This window comes from Gymnogyps californianus, chromosome 2 (genome assembly GCF_018139145.2).
Source record: "Gymnogyps californianus isolate 813 chromosome 2, ASM1813914v2, whole genome shotgun sequence".
Lineage (NCBI taxonomy): Eukaryota > Metazoa > Chordata > Aves > Accipitriformes > Cathartidae > Gymnogyps > Gymnogyps californianus.
Window position 1 is genome coordinate 156602921 of NC_059472.1, and position 19123 is coordinate 156622043.

The window sequence follows — 19123 nt, forward strand, 5'->3', positions numbered from 1 at the left end:
TCTGCCTGTCTGAAATGAGTGAACAACATAGGGCCCACGGGAAATAAAGACATCAAATTGGGAATATTTTTTTCCCTTGGGGAGAATCTTGGGTACCAGAGAAATTAGCTCTGACATAATTGTTTCCTTCAGGGACCCTGATAAGTGTCTTCTCTCAATACTTATGCTTACTGGGTATCCAATAAACAAGAGATGTAGTATATTTGGGTTTTAAAAGTTCATAAAACTTTCTCAGAAGAAATTTAAAGCCACAAGGATTGTTAAATTGGGGCCAGATTTACTCCCTTGAAAATGATTGCAAACCTCTTGCTTGCCTCAGCAGGAGAGAGGTTATTTCCATATTAAGCAATCAAGTACTCTTTCAATCAAGGTATCTTAAAATGGTAATTACTCAATCTTAATTATTTGTCTGCGACACATAATTTTTGTTGATATTATAATACTGTTTATTAGCACCATTAATAACTGAGCTATTTTGCTCTCTTTGGTACAGTTCTAACAGCAAAGTCCATGGGCAGTTTGAGTAAATTAGTATTTTAGGAGTATGTTCTGCCTGCATTCCTCATGATTCCTGATAGACTCTGAAGGTATAGCAAAAAACAGAGTTAAACTTCATGTTAAACTACTGGTCCTGTAGAGCACTGTAAGATGTTACATGATTCATCCAGTGCTGTGATAACCTTTATATTCTAATACCCCATAGCTTGTAAACATCTGCGGACACAGGCGTTTAGCATGCGTTAACGAATCTTGTGTCTTTACAGCGTTTATTCAGGACACCAGTCTATTTTGATTCCTCCCTCAGAACTGGAGACCAATCCCGCTCTGTGGCTTCTTGCCGTGAGTCAGTACAAAGTGAGAGACACTTTTTGTTCCTATTCGGTCATGGAGCTTTGTACTAAGGGACTCGGTTCGCAAACAGAGTCGCTGAAGGTGAGTAATTCTGCTGTCCTGCGCAACCTATCGTTTGAAAAGTGGTGTTTGAGAACCTGCCCTGCCATGAACGGCTGTGCTAAATATCTGAAGTGAGAAGAAAATCATCAGAGGGCAAGGGCAGCTTCCACAGAACTTGTGTTATTCCTTGCCAAAGGCTGTATATGAGTATCAGTCATTCTTTTTCAGATCACAAGGCTTTTAAACATCAAGGAAAGGCTTTTATTTACCTAAGCTTTCTGATCTGTGTTGCAGCCTGTGTTGATAGGCGGGTGTTGGAAAACAGAGGTGTAAATGCCCAAGGGGCCCAAGGAGTATTATATTATATATTATGTTTTATGAATTCCCTGATTATATGAAGTACTAGTTGGTTTTGGCGCCTGTAGTTAAATAATCACATACTTAAAAGTACTATATTGTTTTAACTGGATTGTCCTCATTGTATGGCAGGGGGCGTGTATCTTCTTTTTTTTTCCCCAGAATTAAAAGCCAGGTAGCCAGTTACATTTCTGAAATCATCGAGAATTTCCAGTATGCTACTGAAATAAATTAGATCTTGGGATACTGATATTTATGATGTCTCCAGCCCTTACCATCCTTGCTTCGTAATTTCCTAATCAGTTTTTCCAAGGCTAGACACTGCTTCCTGTTTGCAATTATTCACTGGCTTTCTGAATTAATATTGGGAAATAGCATTCCCTCCCTTCAGAACTGGCATACCCATCTCTTCCTACGTGCTAACGTTGAGATGACAAGCAAGTATGTCTGCTCTTCTACAGCTATTAGACTGTCATCTGGCCATCCGGCCTCCAGGAAAGAAGGAAATTATACTGGCATCTTAGCCTCTGTTCCGCTGTTCCTCTTGAATCATAATACCTACATAATACACTTAAGTACTACCAACTGTTTTTCATTAAATCTGCCCATTTGTGGCCTTTGTTACATTTTAACTTCTTTTTAGGCAAGGGGACTGGACCTTTCACGTGTACGGACATGTGTAGTAGTGGCTGAAGAACGACCTCGGATAGCTCTTACTCAGTCATTTTCAAAATTATTTAAAGATCTTGGCCTCCATCCACGGGCTGTCAGCACATCACTTGGGTGTAGAGTTAACCTGGCGATATGTTTGCAGGTAAGATTTTTCACTCCTTAAGCTCAAAGTTGTTTTAAGAAAATGGTTTTCAGTAAGAAGCGTTCATTATATTTCCTTTGGCTGCTTGGTTGTAGACGTATTAAGAAAATGCATGTGGTACTTAAAGTTCTTGCATATACAGGTAGTAAATTTCTGTTACTTTGTCAACTATTCATCCCTTTCATGTTGCAATCATAGCATTTATTCTGCCCATGAATACAGTAATTCAGAAAAGCGCATGGTAGTGACAGAATGCGTACTCTGTACTCCAAAAATAGTATTTAGTCATGTAATGTAAAACCCAGTTTCCAAATGCTTACTTTAGTATGTTACAAAATGGATTCCTTCTGTTTATAAAATAATTCCAACCATTACTTAATTAACTGGATAGATATTTTCTGCACACAGTTTATTGCTTACAATGGAAAATTGTTTTGCTACATCTCTTTCATTCTGTTTTGGTCCATTAATCCGAAGAAAGTATCCGGGGATAATACAGGATTTAACTTGCATTCTCCAGGAATCTTTACTGAGTCATGATTTTAAGGACAGATGGAGCACTGTAGCTATCTGGTCTGAATTTGTGAATAGCCTCTAGGTTTTCACCCAATGATAACTACACCAAGCAAATAGTTTTAGGCTGATCTACAGTGTATTATTTTATCTTTCAGGACTTTGAGTGATGAAAGTTAACTTGCCTTTTTATAAGGTGTTCAATTTTTAATTAATTTTGCCTTATTTCTAGTTTAAATTTGTCTGGCATTAGATTCAGCCATTTTTTATTTTGTTATATTTTTCTAATCTAGAATAAAGAATCTCATTTCTATCATGACTCTAATATACGTCTTAGTCTTTGATGAATAGATAAAGACTCTTAAGACATGCTTTCCTGATCTGTGTCTCATTTCTATGACTCCTGATCTGTTTCTGTCCTTCCAAATCTGGTATCAGAACTTCACATATTATTCCTGTAATAATGGCACAGGTGTCCTACTCAGATGTAATATGATTTCTGACTGAATAATCTTTTTAAATAATCCAAGAATCTTCTTCTGCATTGGCAGCTGCATTGCCTGGGAAGTTCCATATCCATTTGGTCACCTGCCGTGTCTCTAACCTCTTCAAAGTCGCTGTCTCCCCAGTAGAACTTGCCTGTGCTCTATATGGTGCATCCCACATTTCAAATCTGGCAGTTACCCCTGGTTTACATTAAAGGATTTCTCATGCATGTAACGTGCATAATTGCTTAGGTGTGGAAGCAGAACAGATCTTCTCAGTGGCACTGCAAATAAGGCATTTGCTATTCTTCTCCTGATTGTAACTGTAAAGATTTTTTATTTTATCTGAAAAATTTGACAAATATGGGTTCAGCACAGACCCATATGTCTGTGTGTTATGCCTACCTTAGCCTCTTGTCCTGCTCAACATCACTAAAGAATCCTGGCTTTCATCACACCTTGGCTAAAAATGACCTTGTAGTTCAGCATGTTACCAGAATATGAATAGAGGAGGTATGCCACATCTCCGGTACTGCTTGCTTCCTCTCTGACTACCAGCAGAGTATCCCTTCAGCCGAGGGTAACTTTAATTATTATTATCAAACATATAACAAGGCAAGGCTGAGCAGGGTTAAAAGTCATTCTGTGTCCCAGAGGTAGAGTTCTTTAGTTTGAAATTCTGTAATTGCTGCCATAAATACTCTCCAGGAATAAAAGTTTAAGAAAATCTCATGTAGTCTCAAAAGCAGTACTTGAATCCTTCAAAACAGTTTTACCCTAATAAAACTTAATAAATAGTCTTGAGAGAAAAATACATCTTGTAGGTTAGAAACATCTATGAACTCCAGCAGCATCTTCCCCCATATTTCTGTCATGGATTTGATACAGAAAGTACTGACTGAGATTTTAAAATCTCTCCTACTGAATGTTTCTTTGCAAGAATATAGGCTTCTTCGTTTCTTTTTCCATATCTAGAGTTCTGGGTGATGACAAGGCAGAGAGGACAACTCAGAAAACATCTAGGAAATCTTCAGGCACTCCCACCTGAGACAGCACAATTTGGACGGTACCAGTTTAGGCCAGTTAGCAGGTGCAGGTTGGTGTGCTTTCCCAGTCAGCAACCCAACCAAGCTTAAACACTTGGCTGGGAGAGGCACAGCAAGCAGCAAGGACACTGCCTGCCCTCGAGTAGAAAGGGGAAACAGAGGAGAAAGAGAAGAGCTGGTTACTTGGTAACAATACTTTTCCAATTGCTCCTGTATCTTTACCCATTTTGAAGTGCCCATGGGGTGTCTTTTACAGAGGAGAGGAAGGAGGGAAATGATGGCATACCTTCATGGCCAGCTGCTCTGACTTCCCTGACAGATCAGGATGGGGCCTGTCAGCTCCCCCCTGCAGCTGTGGTGGAGCTACTTCTAAAAAATAACTGAACTTCTCTGGCTTCTGGTCCATGGCAGGACCAGAAATGAAGGATGCTGTAGATAACAAGGACAAATTAGCTGCAGAAGTTTGCTTGCCACTAATGAAAATCTCCATTTCAGGCTTGCAGTGATCTCTGGTGTGTTCATGGTAGCTGCTTCACTTTGAGATAAGTCATTTGTTCAGAACAAATAAAACCAGGGAATGGCACTAAGCAGCGGTAAGCCAGGTTCAATGCCCAAGTATGCCTTGTTGGAAGTAATATTGTACTGGGTCTGCCTGGGATGGAGTTAACTTTTTTCATAGCAGCCCGTATGGAGCTGTGTTTTGGATTTGTGACTGAAACAGTGTTGACAGCACACCAGTGGTTTAGCTATTGCTGAACAGTGCCGCACAACATCAAGGCTTTCCCCGTTTCTCACTCTACCCACCGCACCACCACCCCCCTGCAAGTAGGCTGGGGGAGAGCAAGAGGCTGGGAGGGGGCAGAGCCAGGAAAGCTGTCCTGAGCTGACTTGGGATGTCCCTTACCATATAATGTCATGCTCAACATTAAAAAAGGGCAGGTTGGTCTTCCAAAGTAGACATTGCTCAGAGACTCACTGGACATCGTTCTGCTTGTGGGAGGTGGTGAGTGATTGCTTTTGCATCACTTGGGAGTTTTTTCTCTTTCCTTCACTCATTAAACTGTCTTCATCTTGACCCGTGGGTTTTCTCACTTTTGCTCTTCCTATGCTCTCCCCTGTCCCACTGGGAGGGGAGTAAGCGAGCGACTGGGTGGATACTTAGCTACTGTCTGGGTCAATCCACTACAAACGTGCAGGAAAGCTGAATACACTCAGAGAAACTGGAAGTCCTAATCAGCATGGAGTTAGGCTGGATTTTTGCTTGACTATGTATATCTGCCTTTTGATTGTGTTAACTCCTTAGCTGAAGTTTGCTTCTTAGATGGTTCTTTACAGAAATTCTTGAAAGAGTTATTGAATCAAACTGTAAAAGTGGATAACTCTCTGAAGGAATATTATTAATGATACTGACTTTTAATTTAAGAACAGCACAGAATGGGAGCCTTGAGTGAGGTGATTAACAGTCTGGCTGATCATATAGCTTAGCATCAGGCTTCATTGAGTTCTACGAAGATGTTGCATCTCAGTCCATAGGACAAACTAAAAGCCATTCACTGACTAAAGAGTGATGTGGCTGGAATGAAGAGAAGCCATTTCAGAACAGGCTATATTTAGTAACGTTACCCTTCCAAGTGGAATGGTTTTTGAAGCATTTAAGCTGAGGGTAGTTTGGCAAGTTTTAAAGGGGTTTGAAAAATTACTAAAGATGTTACTTACAAGCATCACTGCAAAACATGTAATTTTGATAAAGAATGTGAAGATACAGGATTGCGTCCTTTGAAGCATCTGGTAGTAGACGCTGCCAAAGACTGGATACTGAATTAGACTGAGTGCTCTTTCCAAACTGTCTGGAAGTTTATGGCTGGTGATATTCCAGAATAGCTTGTGGGCTATTCTGTTTTCTGGGCTGAGGAACAGAATGAATTTTAATCCTTGATCAACAATGTTCCTGAAATTAGCATTGTCGCCAATATGTTCCAGAAATGGGTCATGATTTCTGGATTCTTCACGCTGCATAAAAATAATTCTAAAGATGTTTGAGTCAATAGCATCTGCCTTTGCTTTTTTTCTTCCAAGTTGTGTCATCCATGAGATCAGCGTGTGGTTCCTGGAACACCATCTTCCACAGGGATAACTGTGATCCAGCCTATTCTACGATCTTTCTAAAATACCTATCTACTAATCACCTTTCTAAACATATCTCAATATTCAGCTATTGAGCCTTACCGGTAAAAAGCTTATCCAGGCTTTCTTCTCTGTGGACTGCCTCTAATGCAACTTGGATGTGATCTTTGATACCTTCTTGACTTCATTTCCAATTTTTTGGACAAATTTAAGACTCAGGTGTTTCAAGGGGAAGGTATCCTGATTTTTCCAAAAAGCTTTTACTGTTGTTACCCCCTCCAAAAAGAACAGGGGTGTGTTTGTATGTAGATGTATGGGTGTGTGTCTGTGTGTGTGTGTGTATAAAAACTTCATAGCAGAATTTGACCTTTTATTAAAGATAACTTTAAAAAGGAAATCATTATGATAATCCCTTTGGTACAGAAGAGCCTTAGTCTACCAAATGATCTTAATTTCAGGATTAAAATCACTGACAGACTAATGCATTGTCATTTGTATTCATTTCCTCTCAAATTTAGAGCAAATTTACTGTGTTTCTTTCAATGTAGTCATTTTGGACTACATTTTTAGAGGTGTGCTTTTGAAAATAAATAATTCTATCCATCCTTAGGTACTTAAATACCATTAATATCTGACCTTTTATGCCTGTATAGTCACAGATAATGGTCCAGGGGTTTCTGAGATGAAAAGATTGCATCCAGCATATTTTAATTCTCATTAACTAGCATCTTAGCATTCTCAAGAGAGAGAGAAAAATAGATACGAAAAGTAGCCTGTTTCTTGCAACAGCACAGATGGTTCTCTAGGATTTTAGCTAATTTTCATTTAAACACTTGAAATAATTATTTTCATTTTATTCAACCTGCTACTCAATTTCAGTTGAGGAAAAATTTTTAGAAATTGTTGATTTTCCTTAGTTAACCCTGAAAATGTACTAACAAATCTGCCCAAGCTAGGGCAGGAGAGCAGGATTCATCTTGCTTCTTTTATGTCACCTCTAAGTGAGATGGCAAGGTTAAGTGAGTTATCCAATATCCATCTGTAGTCAGTAGAATCAAAGAAATACTGCAAGAGAGCGCTTCATTCGGCCTATCTCAGGTGCCCATCTTGGGATGGGATTCATCACCATCAGGAGATACTTCCTACCTTATACTGCACACTTTCTTCTTTGATGGCTGAAGTTATGTGAAATGAATCCTTCCCTCACTGTCTAGCAAAGGGAACTTTGTTAGTAAATTTAAGGCTTACAATTAATTTTTCTTTTTACTTAGTGATAGATCACACTTTTTTAGGCTCTTCCATATTAAAATTAATAAGGGATAGCTCTGCGAAGAGTGCAACAGGAGACCATGCACTTTATCAGAGGTATGATTGACACTTAGCAATGTAGTACAGCTCTGGATGAGTTCCCTCAGATTCTGTGTTTTCCCACCTTTTCTATGAGTCATGCCATGAAGTTCTTTTCACAGCTCCAGTTGCTGTGCTTGCGTACGTGAGATTGTTAAGTGTACATCAAAAATTCTATTTCTGAGCATCACTGGAGCAGAAGTAGACTCAGAGTAAACAGTGAGGCCACATCCTTAGATAGCAAAACAAAACCAAATCCAAAACAACAGTTATTTTTAAATTCTTAGGACTTGTGGTTGCCTAGTTCCTGGTTTTTAACTCTGGGGAGGGAAGCAGGGGAGAGCATGCAGCTTGGCCTTTGACTTCAGTGGAAATTAGGTACAGGCTGAGTGCTGGCACATGGTCATCCCTACTGCTGACTTGTTGGGGTAGTCCTCCATGCAGTTTTGACCTGCAATGTTTTCCCAGAGAATAAAAGCCTGGCATGTTGCAAAGGTTTGCACGGACCAGGAATGGTTCACTGGTGGCAGGAGATTTATTTAGTCCAAGGGATGTGACTTACGAGGTACCCATTTTCAGACAGAAAATGATGTTTGGCCCATTTTCTTTCCTTGAACACTACCTAGCATGTCCTTAGTAAGCATCAGATACAACAGAAGTCACGTTGGTTTTTTCCTGTTACCGGCATTACAGATGCTCGCTCACTCTCTCGGAAAATAAATGTGCACAGATAAATTGAGTCAGTCACTCTGGTCTTGGCTAAGACTCTGCTTCTTTTGAAACACTTTCAGAGTATCTCAGCTGCAGCTGGCCGCAGAAGGACGATGCTGAGACTTCAACTGCTGTTTCTCAAGCCCTTTCGTAGTTAAAAGCCATATGAGGCTCTGGTGCTCTCAAAGTCCTCTCTGGACCTGCAGTATAGTCACAGGCAATGAATTATATAACTGATAGATTTCAGCAATTCTCCTGCTTTCTTGCGGTTACACTGCAGTGTTCAACCTGGATTATTAGTAATATTTCTATTTTAGGCAGGAATGTAATAAGCAGATCCATCCTATTTTTTTAAATGCTTCATCTTCCCCCGCATCCAAAATAAACCTGTTTTAAGATGCTGCTGTGGCAGCTTCCTGTAGTCTTTTAACTTTGCTGGAATTCAGAAGTTTCATGAGAGGGATGTAGGATGCCAGTGCTCTCAGAGCTGTTTATTTTCACAAGTTGTAGGGCAAGTCCCGCTGCAGCCATCTGGTGTTAGATGCTCCACCTGACAGTAGCAGCTTAGGACTAGTCACCACTGTGTTTTGTCTCTTTGCTGCGTTATCGATCATGGTGGAGAACTGATGAGTTTTTACTGGCTTTTAATTTTAATGTTCTTTATACATATTACAATGTTTATCGTAGCAAATAGACTAAGAATGAAGAATTATTGAACTATGAAGTTACTCCATTTAATTGTGGTCTTCTAGTAATTAGGTTGTGCACAAAGCCTTGATTTTATTTCACTTTAGGAGCAGGTTAATCTGTATGAAACAAGGTGTAAGTATCTTTCTCCGTTGTATACTAATTTTTTTTTTTCCAAAAAGAAAGCTTACTTTTGATTTCCAGAGGACATCGCTTACAAACTTCTTTTAGTAGTGAAATGACAGACCTGGAACCCCTGTCTCAATGGATGTGCATTAAAATAGCAGGGCCATAATGTTTACCGACTTCTTCACCAAAAACAACAAAAAAAAATCAGTATGCTAGACACGTGTTTTCCACTAACAACGTTGTCTGTAGTGTCCTAAAACCATTTAAGTCTGTTTGTCCAAGGTTAGCAGTCTACAGCTGTCTCTTCTGTTGCTCTACTAAAATGTTGACACCTCATTTTTTACTTTTTTTAACCTTTAATGGTATAATGGTTAATTTGTAAGATTCCTGTATTTGACATTGTTTTTCTTTTTATTTTACTCCCTGCTTTTTGCATTCTCCTCTTTTTTTTTCTCCCACCCTTCATTCCCATTTTTTTATTATTATTTTCGTCTTGTGTTACCTTCTTTCCTTCTCTCCCTCATCCCTGCTATTCCTGCTGCTATAGCCTCACAGGCTGGGGAAGCTGGCCGAGCAGGTAGGGGATTTTCATGTTCCCTCAATACCCACCTATCAGCTTCCAACAGTGGGACAGACTAGAAATTGAGTCCGGAGATTTGGGGATTTTCAGATCCTTCTATGAAATTATAAACAAGTCCAGTATAGCTTTATCTGGATGCAGGTTTCACCAAATATTAGCTGTCTGTTGTAACTATTTCATTCACACTGAAAATAACAAATACCATAGTGATTGTGTTTGATTTTCAAACTTGACTGTTTCCATTTTTTTATAAATCAATTCAGGTTTAGTTTTATTTTTAAAGATAACCAATTTTTCCTTGGTTTTGTTTTTTTTTTAACATTGCATATATTTCAAATAAGTTCTCCACTCAGCACTAGTCTGTTACACTGCTGAGTTTACTTGTAGACTGAAAACGTGTCGTTAATAGCTAGAGAGGATATTGTATCTTGTATTGTGTATAACAAGCTAAAGAGGCTAACATGCATGTGCAGCTCTATTACTCTTTTTCTCCTCTGGTGGTGGGTCATTATCAGTATCTGTACAGTAAGTATCAATTGGTAGCGGTAATTCTTTTCCCCTTTAGATATAAAAATTATCTATTTGTGGAACGCCATCGCAATTTTTAGTGCTTAACGAATTGTGGAATTACCAGCCAGCATTGCAGAAATGCAAAATTTAGCCCTAGACATTCCTAATGTGAAGAATTATACTCTATAATATATCCCAAATGGGACAGAAATCATTGGGAGTTGATGTTGCCTGCTGTTTTAAGTAGTAAACATCTAAATAACTGATAAAGGAGTTCCCGCACCTCTAGATTACCAGGGTTAGGTGAATTTATCTGCTGAAAAGAAAATTTCCAAAGTTCCAGTGTTCCAGAATGAAGTTGTGCTTTTCTTCTAGCTTTCTGCTTAGCAGTGACATGAGGTGTGCAGCAGAGAAAAGAGCCCTAGAATAGAGCATTGAGAATTCACATGATGTTCAGTGGTGATGAGTTTGAAGTTTCGGATAAGGGAAGATCATAGCAGGTTACAAAACTGCAGCAAAGCTGTGGGTGGAAAGGCCTAAAAGACTGTATCATCTCTGCATGAAAGGAAACTAAAATTAGTCTACTGCTTTTCAAGTAACTAAATGTTGTGACATAAAGCAAGGATTTAAATTATGCAGTGGAAGACTGAAAAGGAACAGAATAATTGCTTACAGACCTTCAGTCCACATTGGTTCATGTCATGCGTGCTACCTTTACTATCTTTAGCTTCAAGTGTATTCTTTGTTGCATGTATGGAAGACTCAGTAAACCATGCTTCACATTCCTGACCATGTGCTTCTGCCATTAAACTGTGTCTCTTCAGCAATTTCTGCGTTCCTTTATATGGCAAAATGTGTTTAACATTTTTTGTATGTATCCACATGCTGATTACTTGGCCTTTTGTAGAAATAAAACCTATGTTGACATGTGTTTGGTTAAGTAGTATGGCCCCTTGGTGTTTTTCCGAACCCCAAGGTAACAAGTACCTGACGGTAGGTATGTTTTCCAGTGCTCTTTCTGATTCTGTAAAGCTAAGCTTTGTTTGATGAATAGCTTAAATATAACTTGTCATTTGATTAGCATAATTAGCAGTGAAATGAATGTTTGGTTATTTGGGGGGTAAAACTCTTTTCTCCTCCCAGCCTTCAGGTTCTGATTAGCTGATGTTGTTGTTTGCAGGGAACATCTGGACCAGATCCCACCACAGTGTATGTTGATATGAGGGCACTGAGGCATGACAGGTCGGAACCACCTTTTTCTTTTTCTCTAATACACACAATTAACAGAGTTTCTTTCAAGAAAGCTACTTCAGCACACCTCACGGTCCCTGAAAACCTTTGTAATCCTCATAAATAATTTGTGCTAACTCCTACCAGCGAGCAGACATAGACATTTTTATTAGTTGGTCAATTAATTTTACTGTTGATAAAACTGAAGCATCTGACATCATCACTGCAATGACTAACAAGATTCCCTGCTTTTATTGCCGTCAGGCTTTCATGACACTTGTATTCAGGTGGTGCAGCCTAGCTGGTCCCTAAGAAATGGAGTCCCATTGGGCCTCGTAGCTTCACAAAGGTGTTTCTCCTGGGTTGGCAGCTGTTAGCCAGTGGGGAGACTATGGGGGGATTTTGCTGCAATTCTTAATGCTGCAAGAGTGTGAGGGAATGGATTATTGGCTTCAGGCATTGTGAGCAACCACATTCTGTAACTGTGGCTATTTTCTAGTTCTGTCTTTAATGTTAGATACATAAACAAGAAGCAAGAATTAAAATTTACCACTAGCGGTATTAAGGAGATGTCTGAAATCTTATGGTTGGAGGGAAACTGGTGATTTTAGGTGTAATTTTAGAAAATACCGATGCACATATATTTCAGTTTTCCAATACTCTGGTCAAAAGGCTAGCAGGTAGTCTCTTTACAAAATTTTACAAAACAAAAAGTTTTTTATTAACTCTGGAAAAGGTGAACATTTAATTGACAGTGATCACCAATCCTGGTTCCTTTAAGAAATCATTATCCAAATAGGGCTTTTTTTTTCCTTTTTTTTGTTCTTTTTCTTTTGTCCTTCTTAAAAGCTTATGTCATGGTTTAACCCCAGCCAGCAACTAAGCACCACACAGCCACTTGCTCACTTCCCCCTGCTGGGATGGGGGAGAGAATCGGAAGAGTAGAAGTGAGAAAACTCGTGGGTTGAGATAAAGACAGTTTAATAGGTAAGGCAAAAAACTGCACACGCAAGCAAAGCAAAACAAGGAGTTCATTCACCACTTCCCATCGGCAGGCAGGTGTTCAGCCATCTCCAGGAAAGCAGGGCTCCGTCACACATAACGGTTACTGGGGAAGACAAATGCCATCACTTTGAACGTCCCCCCCTTCCTTCTTCTTTCCCCAGCTTTATATGCTGAGCATGACATCATAAGGTATGGAATATCCCTTTGGTCAGTTGGGGTCAGCTGTCCCAGCTGTGTCCCCTCCCAGCTTCTTGTGCACCCCCAGCCTGCTCACTGGTGGGGTGGGGTGAGAAGCAGAAAAGGCCTTGACTCTGTGTAAGCACTGCTCAGCAATAACTAAAACGTCCCTGTGTTACCAACACTGTTTCCAGCACAAATCCAAAACATAGCCCCATACCAGCTACTGTGAAGAAAATTAACTCTATCCCAGCCAAACCCAGCACAACTTAACAGAGAATTTGTTCCCCTTAGGTGAACACCAACTTTGGCTATATCAAAGTGACCGGCTCAGCTTGCAGGGTGCAGACCTCAGGTCATTGCAGGCCCAAATTATCCTCTGGATAGTTAAGTCAGATACACATATAGATATTTTCTTGTAGCACACGGAGTTTGGCAGGTGGAAGAAAGGAACTGCAAGATACTTGACTCTCTCACCATTTCTTTATTCCTTTTGCACACAATGTTACCAACAATAATGCTTCTGTTTGATCCATCCTTTGGGATACTACTGCCTGCATAACCCAGCCATAGAAAACTTGGTCTTCCTGGCCCAGCAACTGCGGTACTGTGTAGACACAGTCCATGGTCATACTCAACCCAGCGAAAAAAAAGGCCTTTTTTGTAAAAAGGTGTTATTGTTATGTGAGCCTACCATCTCTGCATTGGACTTTTGAAAGGAGATTTACTTCAGAAGTTGAATGATTTGTGTTTTAAAAAAGAAATGAGAAGTGGAGCATTTCTTTACCTAAAAGCAGAGCAAATACTGTGACCAGGACAGATCTCATCCAGCCTAAAGTGGTCTCCTGGGCTCCTTCTGCGGTCACTGGAAAGGCATGCACACCACCAGTGTGTCGCAGCTATCTCAGAAATGCACCAGCATGGGATGAATTGACCTTTAAGGTACCTTTCTTTCTGTATCGTTGAGGAAGGAAGCTTACATGACTAACTTTGGAAATCAAATGTTTATTTTTTAATAGACACAGTAAGCTGAGACTTATTTACCCGTAGTAAATAGTAGTTTGCTCTAATCTCAGAGCTCTGAAATGGTTGAAGATTAAGTTCAGCACAATGTAGATAGATATATGTAAGCATCATTCAAGTGCAGGAGAAAGAGCTAATGAATCATTAAAAATAAAGTTGCAGCTATAGAGGGGAAAGAAAAAAGCAAATGTAGATTAATTCCTTATTTGGAATTATTTTTTCTGAGACAAGAAAGTAATTTATAGAATATTCATTGGAAGGGAAGTATATAGAAGAAAATATATATAGAAAGAGAACATAACATTCACAGTTAGTTAATAAAAATTATAAACAATAAATTTGTATATATTTATATAGAGGAAATAAGATTTACTGTTCATAAAAGTTGCATAAACCATGGGTATACTATTTCCCTGCCTTAGCATGTCATTGAGAAGTAGGCGTCGTTATCAAGATCAGACTTTGCAGTGTATTAATTTATATTTAGTGACTAGTTCTATAGAACGTGAAAGATGATCCTTAGAGCTGGCTTCTCAGATTGTGGTAATGTAGATTTTAATTTGATGGATTAAAGCTGTGCCTCATTTACTCAATCTGTGGAATTTAGAATTAGATTCATGGGTCATAAATTAGGGGAGAAAACAACTTTCTTTGACAGTCTCTTCACACTTGCTGTTTCTAACCATTTTAGTGGAACTGAATGTCATTATTGCTTAACAGTAACTGAAAGATTGCTGTACATAGCTGTGAGACTGTATAGTAACAACCCACCGAGTCTTTGCAGGTCAGCCAGTCCCCCAACAATATGAAAAATTTACACTGTACACTTAATGTGAGAAAATTTTTTTCATATTTTGTATTTTAGAAGATATTTTCCAGAATTTGAAGAAGAGTGAACATCTTTTTTTTTTTTTCTTGGCATGATAACACTTTCTAGTTGCTGCAAAAAGCAGCTGTAGTTCATCTCTTTGAGATTACTCAAATCCTATTCACATCTGTAAAAATTAATAATCAGTTTGAATACAACTATTTCAAGCTCATCCGGTAATTATGTGTTTGCACACTTCACAGCTTATGAAAACGTCATTGTTTGATGGGAGTTTAGATCAAAATACCTGTGCTATGTACAATTTGGGTAGAGATCTAGGGGTGGTCGGTTGACCGAACTAGACATTTCCTGCCAGCTCTCACTGGATTTGGATGGTTTGCTTCTTAGGTCAGGTTGGAGGTTCTCAAACACCTTTTTGTGTGTGCCTCTGTGTGGTTTTGAGCCACCAGCCCACTGGTTTAGCTGCTGAGACTCTGCAGCTCTGGCCATAGTCGCTGGCTGAGGGAAATGGCTGGGACTGGGCTTACCTGGAGGTTCAGGGAACTTGTGCCAAGGGGTGCAACCTCTCGGTCAGTGGCTGCCATCAGTTATGATACTGGAAGAAGGCTTGATTGCCTAGCTGTGAGCACCTAGTGCAGTTTTAGATGCTACAGCTACTCCAGCAGGGTCTCCCATAGAGCTTGTGTTGTATTTGCTAGCACTAATGAGATGTGTCAGGCACCCTGTGCTGTCTCACATGGCATTAGACACCTCTTTTTGGAAACTGAGTAGCATCCTAATAGCAAGAGTATACAGCTCTGGCTTGCTCTTGGTGACAATACATCAGTATTGTTGTACTCGGCATATCATTGATTTTCTAAAACTCAGAGTGTCCTCAGGATGGCCAAGAAAGAGTGAGCAAAGACAGGCAAGTCCCACCTGGGCTGTTTAATAAAAAAACAGAAGACTCCCGAATTAGCACGAAGTGGCTGATAAGCCCCTGCACTGCAGTGCAATGCAGTTTAGAGGGGTTAACTCGGATCCAAAAGGCAAAATAGGTGGATTAATGCTTCACCGCGCATGAGCTGGCCTCGCGGCAGGCTGCGCTGGCAAGGCACGGCTGGTCCCAGTTGCTGACTCACTGTGCAGCTCAGGTCATGTAAACGTGCCCGCGTGCATCTGCAGGGAGGGCAGATGCAACAAAACTCCAGGCGTGAGCACCCTGTCGGGTTGTTGGCTGCATTTCTCTGCCGCTGCCTCTGGGAAAACAACTTTATCCCCCCCGCAAAAAAAAGGAAAAGAAATAGAATAAATGTATACATATTGTCCCGCTGTCTAAACTGCTGGTTTTCAGATCACTCCATTGTCATTTTAGACCAGTCATGTTTTCCTCAGAAAGCTTTTGAGGTGGTTAAGCATTAGATACCTAAATATGCTAAAAGCTGAGAAGTGCTTGGAAGATAGAGAGAGAGACCCTTTTCTCATCATACCAAAACACCAAATACTTGGAAGATGTTGGCTTTTATAACACTTACATGCTTTTGTAGCAGTAAAGATGTAAATTTAAAGCCCAAGCATCCCTTTTATCCTGGATGTTCTAAAACAATACGTACATGTGTTTATAAACTTAAAAATGTCCAACAAAAAATACATCTCTGATATTAGCATAAAAATTTCACAGCCTCCTCATCCTTAACAGCAGGTTGGTTCTTGGTAGAAAAATTATTTATTGGCAAAACGAGCAACTTCATCAAACTGAGACTAGACCTCGTCTATTCCAAAATAAATGTTCCTTTCACATAGACAGGGTAAAAATATTTTTTAAGTTTTCTTCAGGAGGTCAGGCTGGATTTTCAAATGTTTCAATATATTTGCAAATATTCTCAAACATATTTTTTTAGAATCATTCAAAACTGTTTTCAAAATGTTACTGTTTTAACCTTCTAGTTTAAATTTTGAAATTACCTTAAATTTGAAACTAAGCTGGTATGAATAAGAAATAAAATATCACGAAAAATGTTGAAATATTTTGGCTGCTTTGAATTTTTGCTCAAATTTTTAACATAGGAATTTTTTTTTCTGCATTTCTGTATCTTTCATATTTGACATGTTGCATAGAGGATTTCCTCAGAAGTTTTAATTAGTGAGCTGAAGGATCCGTCTGGTGATGGCTGAGGGAGATCATTGATCTAAAGTGGAAACTTCCTGCACATCCTCTAAAGATAAACATCCCCTTGCATCCTAATATTCTTTTCTACAGCAATACCTTATCCATAAAGAAAAACAGATTATGAAAGTCACTGTACTGCCCTAAGTGGGGCAAGGAAAGATCTACTTTGATAGCGGAGTTTTTTTAAAGGACAAAGAAGTAACAGGAAACAAATTCAGTGCAATCTATGTCTACCCCCAAAAGCAGGTAAAAATGTCACCAGTCTTCTTGTTCAGTAGCAGGTAGTGACAATTTATGAGCTCTGATGGAGTGGAGGCTTAGACTTCTAGGGGGAGAGAGCCACTGATCAAGTCACATATGTATTGATGAAGATTTTTATATCATTTTGCATGCATTTGTAATAGACAGTTTCCCCTTATTTTGACTACAAATTGTATTTAAGCTGATTATTGAACTACATCCACATTTTGTACCAAACTGGGCAAGAATGAAGACTTTCAGCCAGTGTTAGTAAACACTGTTCTCAATTTTATTTGATACTATCTCTAGTTTCATATATGCAGGCATCCTTACCCCTCATAGCCTTCTGATCCTGTCTTTAAATTCCAGTATTCCCTTTGGTGAAGTAATAGGTGCATTAAATGATCATTTAAATTATTCAATTTCATCTAGTTAAGTCCATATTTTTTTCAGTAGGGTTAGAAAAATGGAGCATTTAATTTATTAAACCCTTTTGTGGTTTACTAGATTTCCTTTTGAGCTACATGTAACGGTGAGCTGCTTGGGTAGTTTCTTGGTCACAGACATGGTGAGGCAGCTGGCACCAAAGAGGGAGCCAAATCCAGGTGTAGGATATTGCCAAATAGACTAGAAGCACCAAGATGTATTTGGGTTCAAGTTATTAATTTTTTAGTCTGGCTATCATTCAATTTGTGGCTTGTGGTATCCATAGTCTCTTATTGAAATAGTCCCACTCCATCATTAGAACAATTATTTTAATCTGATTACCCTCTGTATTTATTAAACAAGCAGTTTGTGGAGCTGTACAAATAGGTGTCTTCTCTTCTTATGTGGTCAGTGACATCTTCTTGGAGTGATGCAAATTAGTGTATCTCTTAAAAAGAAGTGACCCTTGTGTATACTTATGTCATTAGCAGACTTGATTTCTTAGGAAGTCATTTGTATGTTGTGCTAAATCTTATTTTTTATTTTGGACTTTGGGGGTATTCAGAGATCTCTGAACTTCCATCAGACTTGCTTAGACATTGTCTTCTTGACAAGGTGATTTCAGAGGATGGAAATTCTGAATCTCATTCCCCAAGAAAAGAAGGGAACACTTGTAGCGTTTCAAAGATACATGAAAACAGTTACTTAGGATTTATTTTTATAGATTGCTTATACGGTGAGCCCAGTCTCAAATGTAGGCTCTGTCAAAAGGTATCAGTTAAGGCTTTGGCTTCATTCTAATATATTCCAGCATTCCAGACTTCTTGCAGGAAAAGAAAAATAGCCTTTTATTCTGGCTGTCAATTGTTTATCCTTCTCCTCCATATTTTACTGAAACTTTCATGTTGTGTATACATTGTTTTGGGTAATACCAAGCAACAAAGCCACAGGAGCTTTTTTTCTAATTCTCAAACACTTCAACTCCATCTACCTTGAAAAATACTCTTATTATAGGGTTACCAGACAAAAGAACTACTTAGCTGAATTGTTATCTAAGCTATAGCTGCAGCAGTGCTCTGTAGCACAGTCACGGCATGGAGGATAACCATTTTATAGTCACGTAATGGAGAAAAGAGACTGGGGGGAGATACGTCAGAAGGAGACATGCTAATGGCAAGTGACAGGAAAGTAGTTACCTTTTGTGAAACTTTAATTGATTAATCATACTTGAAAGCCATTTGCCAGTGGTAGCAAAAGAGAAACTTTGAAGAGCGCTCCCTGATGCGCTGGGGAACAGTGCTTTTTCCAGCTCCTGTAATGGGTTACAGTGTACAGAGCCCAGTCGAAGGTTACAGAAAATCCCAGTCCTCAATTATTCACTCTGTGTGGGGTCCAAAGGGGCAGTTAAAATCTATTATTGCCCCCTTTGACACCCAGCCACCTTTTCCCTTACAGTGAGATTCAGTAGGCAAAGTGTGTAGGGTAGTTTGAGGTTTGAAGTTCTGTATACCTGGTGAACTGTTCAAAACATAGACCTCACAAGTCATTGGCCTCAGAAAGCCACCAGTGCTTTATACACAATAAGCTCATTTACTAATTGAATTGTCAAGTACTACCTCCAGCAGTGCCATTCCGGTCATCCTGAGCTTTGAGGATCTTCTCATATGGGTGGCTGCAATTCCAAGTTTCACACATCACCCATGCTTTTTTTTCAGATTGTCTGTTGCTTTAGCTGTTTGTTGGCTAAAGTTTGCCTCAATCACAGAAACAGGTTTTTCATGGAAAAATGAAAAGACTTTCACCCCTGTGAAGTCAGTAGAAGAGGTGACTCAGCTGAGAGGAGGAAG

At 39.3% G+C, this 19123-nt stretch overlaps 1 protein-coding gene across 2 annotated transcripts in view; it reads left to right on the plus strand.

The window, feature by feature from the left end:
* Nucleotides 1-19123, plus strand: part of DIP2C (disco interacting protein 2 homolog C) — a 337937-nt gene that overhangs the window by 295956 nt on the left and 22858 nt on the right. The window contains exons 31-34 of one of the 2 annotated variants that reach the window (XM_050891661.1): nt 765-933; nt 1895-2065; nt 9655-9684; nt 11378-11439. In XM_050891661.1, the coding sequence (XP_050747618.1) occupies nt 765-933; nt 1895-2065; nt 9655-9684; nt 11378-11439 (432 nt within the window). The remainder of the gene's footprint in view (nt 1-764; nt 934-1894; nt 2066-9654; nt 9685-11377; nt 11440-19123) is intronic. The other variant, XM_050891662.1, reaches the window with a different exon arrangement.